The 13,519-nt window shown below is 51.2% G+C and overlaps 7 protein-coding genes across 7 annotated transcripts; 2 read left to right on the forward strand and 5 right to left on the reverse strand.

Annotated features, from left to right (window-relative positions):
• Positions 1-432: 432 nt before the first annotated feature.
• YKT6 (palmitoyltransferase YKT6) lies at positions 433-1,142 on the forward strand (the record flags this gene model as incomplete). The annotated part of the gene is made up of 3 exons (XM_076634996.1): positions 433-820; positions 927-1,040; positions 1,119-1,142. Coding segments are annotated over 3 exons (526 nt in total), but the record flags the coding sequence as incomplete, so codon positions are not given.
• A 361-nt stretch (positions 1,143-1,503) lies between these two features.
• Positions 1,504-4,140, forward strand: JCM6883_003181 (mitochondrial distribution and morphology protein; the record flags this gene model as incomplete). The annotated part of the gene is made up of 6 exons (XM_076634997.1): positions 1,504-2,596; positions 2,673-2,818; positions 2,890-3,072; positions 3,151-3,678; positions 3,760-3,936; positions 4,009-4,140. 6 exons carry the CDS (start codon positions 1,504-1,506, stop codon positions 4,138-4,140), a joined length of 2,259 nt encoding a protein of 752 aa, XP_076485003.1.
• A 332-nt stretch (positions 4,141-4,472) lies between these two features.
• On the reverse strand, positions 4,473-7,298 carry JCM6883_003182 (F-box protein; the record flags this gene model as incomplete). Its single annotated transcript, XM_076634998.1, has 9 exons — positions 4,473-4,530; positions 4,600-4,706; positions 4,780-5,570; positions 5,653-5,717; positions 5,779-5,909; positions 5,979-6,385; positions 6,457-6,862; positions 6,926-7,011; positions 7,088-7,298. 9 exons carry the CDS (start codon positions 7,296-7,298, stop codon positions 4,473-4,475), a joined length of 2,262 nt encoding a protein of 753 aa, XP_076485004.1.
• Positions 7,299-7,664: 366 nt separating this feature from the next.
• JCM6883_003183 (cytochrome b5-like heme/steroid binding domain-containing protein) lies at positions 7,665-8,592 on the reverse strand (the record flags this gene model as incomplete). Its single annotated transcript, XM_076634999.1, has 6 exons — positions 7,665-7,701; positions 7,771-7,830; positions 7,938-7,999; positions 8,190-8,318; positions 8,405-8,433; positions 8,502-8,592. 6 exons carry the CDS (start codon positions 8,590-8,592, stop codon positions 7,665-7,667), a joined length of 408 nt encoding a protein of 135 aa, XP_076485005.1.
• A 627-nt stretch (positions 8,593-9,219) lies between these two features.
• JCM6883_003184 (uncharacterized protein) lies at positions 9,220-10,080 on the reverse strand (the record flags this gene model as incomplete). The annotated part of the gene is made up of 3 exons (XM_076635000.1): positions 9,220-9,769; positions 9,833-9,877; positions 9,962-10,080. The coding sequence occupies 3 exons, from the start codon at positions 10,078-10,080 to the stop codon at positions 9,220-9,222; spliced, it is 714 nt and encodes a 237-aa protein (XP_076485006.1).
• Positions 10,081-10,631: 551 nt separating this feature from the next.
• On the reverse strand, positions 10,632-11,425 carry JCM6883_003185 (uncharacterized protein; the record flags this gene model as incomplete). Its single annotated transcript, XM_076635001.1, has 3 exons — positions 10,632-11,004; positions 11,146-11,190; positions 11,286-11,425. 3 exons carry the CDS (start codon positions 11,423-11,425, stop codon positions 10,632-10,634), a joined length of 558 nt encoding a protein of 185 aa, XP_076485007.1.
• Positions 11,426-12,064: 639 nt separating this feature from the next.
• Positions 12,065-13,466, reverse strand: JCM6883_003186 (uncharacterized protein; the record flags this gene model as incomplete). Its single annotated transcript, XM_076635002.1, has 8 exons — positions 12,065-12,091; positions 12,154-12,204; positions 12,276-12,294; positions 12,360-12,483; positions 12,545-12,692; positions 12,756-12,947; positions 13,009-13,330; positions 13,399-13,466. 8 exons carry the CDS (start codon positions 13,464-13,466, stop codon positions 12,065-12,067), a joined length of 951 nt encoding a protein of 316 aa, XP_076485008.1.
• Positions 13,467-13,519: the final 53 nt, after the last annotated feature.

Consider the following 13,519-nt stretch of genomic DNA (forward strand, 5'->3'; position numbering starts at 1 on the left):
CCCCCCCCCCCCCCCCCCCCCCCCCCCCCCCCCCCCCCCCCCCCCCCCCCCCCCCCCCCCCCGCCGCGGGCGCCGCGCCCCCCCCCCCCCCCCCCCCCCTCGTGTCCATTGTACCTTTCCAGGCGGTTCGTGAGGGACAGTTTTGTGGTGAACGAGTGGGGTTAGGAGGTGGAACGGCTCAGAGGGAACAGGGTAAGGGAACGGAAGGAGGAGGTCAACGCGTCATCTCTCTCCCATCAGTTTACGGGACGAACGAGAGGCGATGGGGACGTAGGAATCTGTTGATCAAGGAGCTAAGGAGGCAAGACAGGGAATCACTTCATGTCTTGAGCGAGTTGAGGCATGGATCTCCTCTCTCTTTCTCTCTCGCAATCAACTCTCCATCCTCTCGCTCCCTGACCTGACTGACATCTTCGTAAATGGATCGCACAGTATCGGAGAATTCATGAATTTCTTCTCCCGTACGGTTTCCGAACGTACTCCTCCTGGACAACGACAATCCGTCCAAGAAAACTCTTACACCGCTCACGTCTACTCTCGACAATCCGACTCGTTATCCGGCGTAATCATCACTGATCAAGAATACCCTGTTCGAGTCGCCTTCTCCCTCCTGAATAAAATCCTAGATGAATTCACGATGAAGGTTTCGAAATCGGTTTGGGAGGAGAAAGCGAAACAAGGGAGAACTCAAGGGAAACAGGTACTTTTGACGACAGAGTATCCTCAATTGGCCGAGTATGTGCAGAAGTATCAGGATCCGAGACAGGCAGATTCGATTATGAAGGTACAGCAGGAATTGGATGAAACGAAAATCATTCTCGTAAGTCGTTCCATCCTTTTTCTCCCTTCCCTTTCCCACTTTCTCCTTTTCTCCGGTGCGTAAGGATAAATGTACTGATGAGAATGGGTGTTATGTGCGTGAGTAGCACAAAACTATTGAGAGTGTTTTAGAAAGAGGAGAGAAATTGGATAGTTTGGTGGATAAATCGGCGGCTTTATCGGCCAGTTCAAAGAGTTTTTACAAGACGGCAAAGAAACAGGTACGTCCCTCGACGATAGTATCTTTTCTTGACGGCTCGTGCAAGGAGAATTGATACGCGTTTCGTTGATACGTACAGAATTCTTGCTGTGTGATTTGTTAAACCCCTACTTCACTCCTTTTCGATTTCTACCTCTGGTCCACTCGCACCGACCACTCTGTGACGCTCGCTACCCTCCTCGTTTACATGCTTTACTAGTTTACAGTACCGATTCTTTCGTCCTTCCCTCCATCGTTCTTTCCCGCTTAATGATTTTCTTTTCTCTCTTCTTTAACCATGCTTCGATACCTTGTCTGTTCTTTCCTCATTGTAACTCATCTTGATCCTCATCGTTCGCTCCTTCTGAAAATCGCGAGGAGAGTGACATGGCATTAGAGATTGCAAAGAGATTGGCCGTGTCTTTCTCACTCTCTGATTCACTTCATCACTTTTTCGCCTTGTCGCCTTTCGCCCGCCTGCCTATATGGTCCTGACACTCGGTACGAGTTGTACATCGAGTCTAATCCGCTCTACTGTTCGACCTCGACCCTTGCCGCTCTATGCAGAGATTCATCGATACTTTTCGACTCTTCAACGACCGACCACAGCAACAACGACAGTCCTGAGCAAGACCAAACCATTCAACGTAGTCTCCTCGAGCAATGGCAGCGTTCCAAGACTAGAAGGAGGAGGATTCCCTCGTTCTCGATATTATTCTTCATCATCTACCTCCTCCCCTTCCTCTCCCACCACCACTCCTCCAGATCCCTCGAAACCTACCTCATCCCACTCCTTAACGAAGCCGATCCCCCACCCAATCTCGAAACCCTACCCACACTACCTCGCCTCGCTCCCTCGTTCTCTCCGTTCGCTCGCCGCCTCCTTACCCTCCGTAACTCAATCCGGTCGACCCCCAACAGTAGACCAACTCCTTTCCCTCTCTACCTCGTTCTTCGATCGACTCAAGATCCGGTTCAAATGGACCACGATTCGATCCTATCGTCGTTTTCGCTTGGACGATTGGTCCGCATTCTTCTCGATCGGGATCCTCTCTACTCTCTTTTGGGTCCTCTTGAAGACTACGAGTGCGTTCGCGGTGGTGTTTGTACTGGTTAATGGATTGACGAGACAAGAATGGTTGGCGAAGAAATTGGGGGATTATCTTACCGAATCGACGGGAATGAAGGTAGTGTTTGAAAGTGCGATTGTACCGAAATGGGGATTGTTTAAGAGTGCTGCGACGGGAACGGGAGGAGGAGGTGGGGAAGAAAGTACGAGAATCGTGTTTAAGAATGTTTACATTTCGAGAGGACCCGTCAAGGGAGAATTGGGGGTTTTACCAACTGAAGAAGAAGTGAAAGAGGATCAGGAGTTAGTAGCAATGAGGGAGGAGGAAGAAGGGAAGGATGAGGGAAAACAATTGGAGGAGGAGTTGAGATTGAGGGAAATGGTGGCGGGGTGGACTCACTTTCATTTGAGTATTGATACGGTAGAGGTTACGTTGAGTTTGAGGAGATGGTTGGATGGGAAAGGGTTGGTTAAGAACGCGGTAGTTCGTGGAGTGCGAGGAGTGATTGGTGAGCTCGATTTCTTCTCTCTTCTTGGAAGAATGTTACTCGGAACTCGAAACTGATCAAAGAGATGATGATGTAGAGAGATCACATATCGAATACGATCCAGATGCTCCAACCGATCGATTCGCCTATCGAAACAAACCGAAACCAGGAGATTTTCATCTCGAATCTCTCCAAATTCAAGATTTCCTCGTTACAATCTACCAACCCGAGAACTTCCGGCCCGTTCGTCCCCCCTTTTCCCTCCCTTCTCTCCGACTTATTCGCTAACGAGAGAGTTTGAGCGAGGAAAATAGTATACATTCTCAATTTTCAACGCCGACATTCGAAAATTCCGTAAACAATGGTTATTCTATGACTTGATGTCCGCGGAATCGATCACGGGTCAAGTAGATAACTGTTTGTTCAGTTTACATCGACCACAGAGTATCGGGAGGACGAGTGAGGAGGATTTGAAAGATGCTAGATGGTCGAGAATGGTTCGTCTTCTCCCTCTCTCTCCCCTCTCTATCTTTCTCCAAGCTCTTTCGCTGACGACAGACCCTACTTGAGGATAGTCTCGGTTTAGGATCGATGGAGTTCCAATCGATCACATGCAATCCTCCTCCGACACGGGTGTCATGTCATGGGTCACTTCCGGCCGTCTCGATCTCGTCGCCGACATTCGATTCCCTCGTGAAGATACCGATCTCGATCTCTCTACTCTCGTCGCTGACTTGGTAGACGACTTGACCGATCGCTTGAGGGACAACAAACACGGAGAGGAACGAATTCCGGGACGAACGAGTCTCACTCGAGACGCATTGAAGGTTCCTTCCTCCTCTGACTCTAGTGGGAGTGGGAAGAAGCCTACGGATGGACAACATTCACGAGAAGGATTCAAAGAGAAGGAGAAGGAGGAAAGGAAGAAAGCGATGAGGTTTGCGAAAGCGATTCGAACGTCTGAACCAGGGGACGATGAAGGAATCATGAAGAAACTTGCGGAGGGATGGGATGGAGAAGAGGAGGAAGGGGAGGAGGAGGAGGATAAGATCGTTTCGATCGATTTGGATTTGAGGTTCAAGGATTTGAAGGCTCATGTACCTGTCAGTATCCTCTCTCTCCCTCTCTTCTCTCTCTCGCGCGCGTGTGATGGAACTGACGAGTTGATGAGTGAGTGTCGACAGTATTTCACGTCGAATCTGTCTTATGTCAATAACGCTCTCATTCGACCAATCGTAGCATTCATCAATTCGAACCGAACCTTGATTCCAATCCACTGTCAAATCGATTTGGGTCTCTCCGAGTTCAATGGAAGTTGGACGACTTACGACGTTGGGATCCTCGAACGAATGTCTGAACAAGTAAGCCCTTTCTCTCGTCCCTTCTCTCACAGCGAGTTGAGGAAACTGATTCCTCGTTTTGAGTGAATGTAGGTCTACGCAGCTCTAGCACACCATGTATCGTCTCAGAACGATCAAAGGATTCAAACGGTCGGTTTGTGGACTCTACAAATGACAGCGAACGCAGTTTTGAACGCCTTTCAAAAGAATCTAGCTCCTTATTAGAGCGAACGACTCTCTCCATTCTCTCGCTCTTCCTATTCCTTTATTGTTTTGCACTCTCTCTCTCGCTTTGTTGTTACCATCTCTGCAAGAATCATCACTACACTCTCATTTCTTCGACATCTTTTCCGTTCGGACTGACTGAAGTGAGAGAAACGAGTTTGATTCCGAGAGAGAGACAGAGGAGGTAACAAAGACTGATTCGGGTAAAGTAGACAGACGGGACTATTGACAGTAACAGAGCGAGGTCGAAGGCAGACGAGTGAACTGTGAGAATCCGGGAAAGTATCAAGAAAACGAAACAAGGAGAAGAACGATTGATTAACTGATGTGATTCACTCGATTGGAGGAGTGTAGGCTCCTCGTTGATCGTTGTGATAATCTTCGTGAGCTCTATCATGCGACAAGGGCTGGGTCAATCACGACGTAGAAGGAAGACTGAGGAACGAGAAAATGACTGACTTGAGCAAACGCAATTGAGCGACAGCGGGAGGTTCGTAAACGATCTGATCGTCAATTCTCGTGTCATGAGCAGCCGAGGTGTGTTGCCACTTGAGGTGATGAGCCGTCTACAGAAAAAACTCCGAGAATATGAGCTCGGGACATGTTACAACAGAAGAGAAGAGAATTGAGAAAACTTACGATTCCGATCCATGACCTCGCTAGAGAGTCGAAAGAAGGGACCGGACAAGTCTTGCAAGAGAAGCCGTTACCGAGTTTCTCGAGTTCTTCGTGAGGGACTTGAAGGACGTCTGAAGGTCTCGTGATTGGACCTGAGAGGTTGTCGAGAGAGATGGAGCCGAGACAGATGGAGAGGGTTTGGGCGACACCGACGATTGTGGGAATGTTGACGTAGTAAGCGAACGCTCCGAAAGGGGCGAAGGGGGCATCGGGACCTGAACTGCAGTAGTGGTCGAGAATCTTGGGGAACGTGTCGATGTGACGGCAAAGAACGCAATTGAAGATCGCCAATGTTGAATTTAGGATCTCTTTCTTCTCTTGAGTCGAGTATTCTTCTGACGAACTCTTCATTTCCGGTAAGAAGGGTATCGCCGGGTCTCCATCCTCGGTCAAGGCGTGTTCGAAGATGCGACGTCTGAGAATGTCGAAAAAGACTTCAAACTTGCTCTCCTTGACCTCCTGAAGCTCTTGAGCAATCTCGAATCCATGATCTGCGAACGTAGTCGGTCCAACTCGAGCTTCGGCGGGGTACCAAAGGTTCTTGAATGTTTCGAGTGTCCCGTAATTCTCGAAGGACGTGAGAGGGAACAATCCAGCCTCTTTCGCCGCGTCGGAGTCCTTGCAGAGTTGGCGGTGTTGTCGTGTGAGTTCCGAGTATCGCTCGGCACGGAGAGGGGCGAGTTCGCGGTCAAGGAGGATTTGGCGATTTTCTTCGAGGATCGGGAGGAGAGCGTCTCGGATCGCAGGCCAGGCTAGAGCAAGACGCACCGAGAAAGGTTGAGCGGTGATCACAGAAAGACAGGGAGAGAGAGAACCAATGAGGGAGGGACTCACTTTTCTCGGTGAGAGGTCGAGCTGCTCGAACTCGTTTGTCTTCGGTGAAACGGTGATCGGCAAAGCTAGAGGAGCGGAAAGGTATCAGCAGCTGGAAAGGGCTCGATCCTAGGAAGTCGTGCTTACTGTTGTTCCTCGAAACCCATCGCGGTGAACCGGCTCTTGATGTCGGCAACTCGTTGACGATTGACGGCGTGTTTCGCATCAGCTTGTCTCGCCTTTTCCTCGACAATCCATTCGTGAATAGCTTTTCCTTCCTACTCGGAGGAGTCCAGCTGTTCAGCTTTCGGTTCTAGACGATAGCAGAAAGAGGCAACGATTCTTACCTCGCGTTGTTTCGTGAGATACTTGGGGACAGTCTCGGAGAATTCTTTGAGTAGAATCTCGCCGTAACGAGAATGTTTGAAGATTCCGCTGCTCGCAGCTTCGACGATTTCGGGTCGGGGCGGCTCTTTCGCAACTTCTTGACGGGGTTCCTCTCCTGCTTGCTGCTCTGATTGATCTCCCGGTACTTGCGCGACTTCTTGACCAACCTCTTGTTCTTCTTCTGGCGCTGGATCTTGTACCGCTGCTTGAACTGGTTCGTCTTCGGATTCAGGAGCTGCCGCTTCTTGTCCACTCTCGTCCGAGGTCGAGGTTGAGGTCGAGGCCGAGATCAAGTTGCTAGCTTCGAGAGCGTCCATCGCGTCGTTGAGGTCCGAGAGGAGGTAGATCAATCTGCTGGCATTCGTTTCTGCGCGCGAGATGGAATCGATAAGTGACTGGTTCGAAAGATCTCGCACGAGAGAGAGAAAGAAGACTCACTCGCAGAAGCTGCTTGATTTGCGACAGTCGCCTGCGCCTCTGTAAGTCTCGATTGATGAACCGTCAAACTCGTCAAACAGCTTTTCGGTTGAGCGCAACATTTGATCCTCAAGTCGGGTTCGACGTTCGAAGTTTTCCCTCCACAACGTTGACATTCTCCGAACAACAAGTTCGTCCATTTGTAGATCGAAAGACCGCTCGGAGGGGAGAAGTCGATCGAGTTGGGTAGACCGGAGTTCTTCCAACAGGATTTCCAGACACCAATCCATTGCGGATCGAAGAGATGTTTTCGAAGCTCCTTGTTCACTCGGGTGAGCTGGAATAGACTCTGAAGGTCACCGGCACTGAAGATGGTGCATAGAACGTCGAGTGGAAGTTTGAGGATTCCCGATAACGATTGTTGCTGCTGCGAATGGAACGAGAGATTAGCTCGCAACTCAGTTTTCGCGCGATGGAATGGGAGACTCACTTTTTTCGCTCGACTCTTCCTGGTTCCCAATGCTACACTCCTACGTTTCTTCTGTCCTCGGGGTGCCCTCTTCGACGCCGATGATTCTGGATTGAGAGACGCGAGAGTCGGTCCTCTCATCTTCTCCAGATCTCAAAAGGGAGAGACGCATGAGAAACTCACGTTGACTAGACTTGACTTGTTCATCTTCTTCCTCCCCATCTGACTCGTCTGCAGGTTCTCGTTGACTTGGATCTTGGTCGTCTTCTTCTTCAGATGATGAACTCGAGTCGGACCCTTCGTTCGGTTCCTTGTAGCTGACGGATCGTCTAGGGCGAGTACTACGAGCACTAGAAGTACTCGCGCGTGGTTTCTTGGTGGTTGAGCGAGGCATCGTGATGGAGTGAGTGAAAGGGAAGGGAAGAGAAGAAGTTCGCGGTTCGCGCCTCGTCGAGACGTTTTCTTCTCAGATTCGATGCTCTCGCGGTGTACACTCTGACGACGCACTGAGTTGGGGACATGCGCGAAGCGCGCGCACAGAGAGACAAAGAGGTTCCGAGAGAATTTCGCAGAGGACAGAGTCTTCGCTCGAGCAAGAGTGAGGGCATGCGATCACCAGTGTATACCATCGAGCGAGAAGAGGTAGTAAAAATGACAATATTGCAGCTTGAAGCATTAGAACACAACGGGAGAGAGAGAGAGAAAACGGCAACGAAAACCTTGAACAAAACTTCCTCGACACAAACTCCGGATCGAATTTCTAAGCAGTCGAAGGTGCGATTTTTTGCTCGTAGAATCTGATTTAGGTGGAACATGTGGGCTCTGAGCTTGTCAGGGGTAGAGGGAAGAGACGACGAGAGACGTACCGGTAAGCAAAGTAAGCGACGATACCAGCGAGAGGAAGAAGATATGAGAATCCTCCCGAACTAAGGTGTCGAGAGCGAGATCGTCAGTAAGCGGGCGAGGTGGAGTACGAGCAGAATGCCGTCCTGAGAAGAAAGAGATTGGAGAATCGCAGAAACTGAAAACTCACGAGCTGTTGCTGCTTGTTCCAGCGGCTTGACGAGCAGATTTGGGAGCGGCAGGTGCGGTACCCTATCGAGAACAGTGCGGTATGTCAGCTACTGATTCGCCTCGAATGCGTAGATGTATTCCGTCTGGTCGTGCGCGAAGGAAAGAATCGTTTCCGCCTCGAACTGTGACTCCGTCTCTCGTCGAAGTTTCGCCCCTCTCCGCCACCCCATGCAGGAGTCTGTATGCTTGGGTATGTAGAGCGTAGACTCACCTCGGGACCTTCACCGACGTAATATTTATCCAACAATGCCCTCGCCTCATCCGAGTGTCCCACATCTTCGAACGCCTCAGTAGCGTCCCTTCCAGCTTCTCCGAACAACACTTCATCTCCACCCGGGTGCTATTCGCGCGTTGAAGCGATAGAGAGAGCGTGTGTTAGCGATTCGTGTCAGAGTGGACAATGGAAGCGATCAGTCGGGAGCTAACCTCGTCAAGGAATTTCGAGATGGCATAGACTACAAGCCATATATGAGTTCAGTCAGCTCCTCAACTCGAGCTGGAGAGAACAGGATCATCGACTGACCTTTACCGTGAAGAAGCATCAAGATTCCTTCCTTGCTCTTTGCCTCTTCCGTTCGAAGTTCTTCCCAGGTGTATTGCTTCTTGCCCGACATGACTTCTTAGGTTTGTTCGAGCGGGAAAGGTGGCGGTGGAGAGGGAGAGAAGAGATGAACTTTCTCTCGCGTGCAAGTTGCAACTTTCATTCGGCGACCTCCTTCTTCCACTCCTTTCTGCCTCTTGAGACGAATTGACTGCTTCGGATCGATACCACGCTTAGTACCGATAGGATATCGACCGCTCCGCTCGGAATACGCTTCCACCAATCAACTTTCAAACGTTACTCCTTTCCCTCGCTTCCGTGCCGAAACGCTACAACCTTGTCGCTTGAACGATGTCCCGGTTCAGCGGATCAAGGTGGAGAAGCTTGCGACCCTCTGCAGGCGCGAAAGACCGAATCAACGCCGCAGAACAACCACGAGTTCGAACTCAAGCTTCGACTCCAAACTCTAGCTCGATTAGAATGATAAAGTTGCCAGTGTCCGAGTCATAACGAGATCAATAAACGAAAAGGAGCGAGAGAAGGGAGAAAGATAGACAGATACGCAAAGGAAGGATAGAAGAAGGACGGATGGAGGACGGATAGAAAAGTAAGAGCGGGAAGTAAGGGGAAAGAACAAGAGACCAGCTCTCGACGCGAATCTCAACGACAACCAAAGGCGATCCACGACATATCTCGTCGCTTAGGAGCGTCCTCCAGCTTTCTTCGAAGAGCGTTTTTGTAACCAGTCGTTAAACCACTCTTCGTCCGTCTCCTCCGTAGGGACGTAGTTGGGATCGTACTCGTCATCGGGGTAGTCAGTCACGGGACCGTCACCATCCTCCTCCTGTGGGTCGGGTTGGTAATCATCGGGGATCTCGAGCTCGTCGCCGGGAATTTCAACCTCCTCGTCCGGATCAATCTCCTCCTCCCCTGGATCAGCTTCATCTTCGGAATCGGCTTCAGGTTCGGGATCGTCTTGAGCCGGTGGGGTTCCTTCGAGTCCTTGAATCGAAAAGGTGGGACCGATCGTAGCAGAGGAACCGCTGAGTGCGAGGAAGTACGTGTTTCGCGTAGGCAGATCCTTCGGAATCGTATACTCGACCTCCGCTACTCCCTCGAAGATAGGAATTTCTGGGACGAGGATGATGTCGAGGTGAAAGACGGGAGTTTTGCGAGTCGTGTATCCGAGGAGTAGATCCGCATACTTGCCCGCAGCCGATACATTGAATCCAGACGGCGCCGCGCGGTTCCTTCGGATCACGGTTAGTCAGTCGCCGTGTGCGCTTCTCTTGAGCTCCACCGAAAAGACTCACCAAGCAGCAATTTGTTTCGAACCGGCTTGGTACGTTTCTCCTCCGCTACGAACGACGGACGAAGCGGTGTGAGCTTCCGGTATCGAAGGTCCTGCGGTGTCCTCGGGGGCACAAAAGAGATGCACTTACGCGGGACGAGTGATGGGAGGAAACCAGTTGGAAACATCTCCAGCGTTGTCCCCCTCGGCGACGGCGAGAGTAAAGAGAGAGGAAGCGATAACGCTCGTGAAGGTACGAGAGAAGCGCATGGCCGGAAAGAAAGGAGAGGGGGGAGGGGGGGCCGCAGAGGGAGGAAGTTGGTTGGAAGTAAAAAGAGAGACAGAGTGAACGATCAAAGGGCTCGTTGAATTTTTCTCTTGCTCAAAGGCCAGTGCACGAACCGGAAACTCCGAACACACGTGGTTGAGACGAGAGGCGGTGAAGAGCTTCGAGCTTGGTTCGCGCTCGGACTCCTCGCAACCTTCGCCTCTTGTAGACCTCGTGGGTGCTGTACAGCACGCTGTATGCTCTTGATACCACTGCGCGTCATTGCTCAGGGCAAAGCAGCAAGCGGTTCGATTGACCCGCCTCATCGCAAAGCTTCTAGCGCTGAAATGCAATCCGACGGACTTCAGCTCGAATGGCTTGACCGAGTTCCAGTGTCTAAATCATAACGAGAGCAATAATCCAACGGAGAGAGGGGGTGTGAGGGAGAAATATAAACAGGAGGGACGCCAAGGAAGGACAAAAGAGGAGTTATTCGAAGAAGGGGAAAAAGTAGGGGAAGAGTCCAGCTCTGTTGCCTAGCCGTGTCGACGAGTTAGGAGCGGCGGGAGGAACGCTTCTTGAGCCATCGCTTGAGAGACTTCTCGTCCTCCTCCTCCGTGTTCTCGCTGTTTCCACTGCCTTCACCTTCGTTTTCCGCCGCAGGGGTTCCATCGAGTCCTTGGATCGTGAAGGCGGGGGAAATGTTCGAGGAAGAACCGACGAGGGCGAGGAAGTAGGAGTCTCGAGTGGGCAAATCGGCGGGCAGAGTGTACTCGACCTCAGCGTCTCCCTCATAAATCGAGATGTTTTTGACGAGGGTAACGTCGAGGTGATAGTTGAGGACGTCGGGGAGCGAGTAGCCTAGGAGGAGGTCTGCATACTTGCCCACTTGAGTCAGATTGTACCCAGTCGGGAGTTCACGATTCCTGCGTAGAAGAGGAAAAGCAGAGTTAAGGGAGAATAGACGTGGAGAGTCAGCTTGCCATGAAGTAAGTATCACCCTCCTCCGAACCCCGCCTTGTCATCAATTACCCTCGATGCAAAAGAAAAGAAACTGTGGCACTCACCAGGAAGCGACTTGAGTCGATCCTGCTTCGAAAACCTCGCCTCCCCTTTTTTTGACAAAGACGAACGTACGTCGAGGTGTTAGCGTTCCTCCACGTATCACATAAAGCGTCGTCGACAGGACGAATGAATTGGAACTCACGAAGGGCGGGTGATGGGAGGGTACCAAGCGAGAAGAGTGTGAGCCGAGTCGTCGTTGAAGACTTCGTCCGGTTGGGCCGCGAGGGCGAGGGTGACGAGGGAGGTAGCGATGACGCTGGCGAAGGTGAAGGAGAAACGCATAGTCGAGGATAAGGGCGGGTGAGAGTGGCAGAGACGCGAAGGAAAGAAGTGAAGGAAAGAAGTGAAGGCTCAGGAAGAAAGAGACAGACCTAGCTACGACCACAGTAGTTCAAAAGTATGCGGCTTTAGCTTGTCATTGATGAGATAGCCAGAAAAGAGGCGGTGCGAAAGGAGCTCCGTGCGCGAACGAGATTGAATATTCTAACTTCGAATCCCTCTCAACGGACCGCGATGGCATTGAGTGTGTGAGGCTTGAGGTCACTGAGGTGTGAGATGGCATTCGACGGAGCTGGACGATGAGAAGGTGTTGAACGTTGCGGAAAACTAGAGTCTCTTCTCGCCTTCAGGCTAAGGATCCTATGGCTGCGAGGCGAAGAGGGTGCGCTTGTGCTGCAAGAACCGACAACGAAGACCCGAAGCTTCTCCTGTAAGCGGTTCCCTTCGGGAACACGGTCAAGAGGCGTCGCGAAATGTGAGAAAGCGAGGTTCTGAGGCGAGAATGTCGGCTCTTCTTTCGAGCTTCGCCCTCCGAGCTTCCGCGGACGGGAACAGTCATGTCGGAGACGGGTACGAAAACGACATTTGGATTCACATAACTTGCACAGATCGAGATGATTCGGAGGTAAGAGAGTCGGATATTTAGGCGACAGCGACTTTCGAAACGGCCTGAACATCGACAGATCAGCCTATGAGGATAGACGTGCAATGAGAGGAGGCAGTCGACTCACCTTCTTAGTAGCAGCGTAAATTTTCTCTTTCGCAAGGAAAAGAATAGCGGCCTGTTCACGCAAAATGGCTGGAGTCAGTATCCGTTCAGAATGGAAGAAGAATGTTACAGAATCGACCGTACAGTAGCGACCGACTGGGTACTATAAGGAGACGAAAAGTCAGGATTTCGCGCAAAGAAGCGAAAAACAACGAAAGGCGAACGTACAGCTTGGGAGCGATTCCTCTGTAGAGACCGCTGATACCTTCTGCCTTGACGATTTGCTGAAGACCGTCGAAAGAAGAGGTGTATGATTTGTTCCCGCTTTGCATGCGAGCCTTGACCGTCAAATCTGAACAAAAGATTCAAGGATTGAGCGAAGAAGCTTCGACGATGAGGTCACCGTGACTCACAAGGGTAAGTAGTACCGGTAGCGAACAGCTTGGTGATCGCACCGAGGAGGAAGAAGTCGAGGTCGGAAAGAGGGGGAGCAGACGCGTGAGATTTGCTCAACCTCAATTGCCTGCGTCGAAGCAGGAAGTTCTTCAATTGTTCGAAGAGCTGCCATGAAGCTGGCGATTGAGTATGTTGAAACGCAAGGGAGAAAAAGTGAAAAGAACTCACAGTGAATTGAAGAATCGGGTTCGAAACGAGGATCAAAGCCGGGCCTAAACCGCTGAAGAATGCTGACAGACCATCCGTCCTAAAGATGTGAAGAATAGTCTGCCACATGCTGAGTCGTCGCTCGATGACCTTGCTGGAGGGCGTTTCGAGCGTCTTTTCAGGAGAAACAGTCGTTCGAACAGTTTGACGAGTCTGAACAAAGCGAGAAGCCACTCAGTTCGAGTTGAGACTTTCGCTAGAGTAGAGTACTCACGTTGATGACCCAGATCGGGTTACTGATGACCGAAGTCGCTGCTCCGGCGAAAGCACTGACGAGAATCGATTCGAGAGTTGACAAAGTTGCTCTTCCTCCTTTGCGAGTCTTGAGGACGAGGGCGCGAGCCTCTTCGAAGAACAAGTAGTAGATTCCGTTCGTGACTGCGATACCGAGCAAACTCGAGCTCAATCCATCGTAGAGACCGACGATACCGTCTCGTTTAATAATTCGGAGTGCTGCCGCTCGACTTCCTTCCTTTTCAGTTTTCGCGGCGACCTGGGAGCGGGTCGACAAGTTGATGAGAGGGTAGGTGACCGCCCTAGAACGATGAGACGATGAGCTCGTCTCGAAACCGGAAGATGCCGGAGGATAGAGAAAGAAACTCACATTGCGATACAACCTCCTGCCGCTCCCGAGAGCGCATGCGTCGCCGAATCACTTAGTCCAATAGCCATCTTAGCCTTTGTTCGATAGAGTTAGGAGTCGGGTCGGAGAGGAGAGAGAGGAA

The sequence above is a fragment of the Sporobolomyces salmoneus genome (assembly GCF_050403485.1).
Source record: "Sporobolomyces salmoneus JCM6883 DNA, S_salmoneus_JCM6883_v1_ctg79, whole genome shotgun sequence".
NCBI classification, from domain to species: domain Eukaryota; kingdom Fungi; phylum Basidiomycota; class Microbotryomycetes; order Sporidiobolales; family Sporidiobolaceae; genus Sporobolomyces; species Sporobolomyces salmoneus.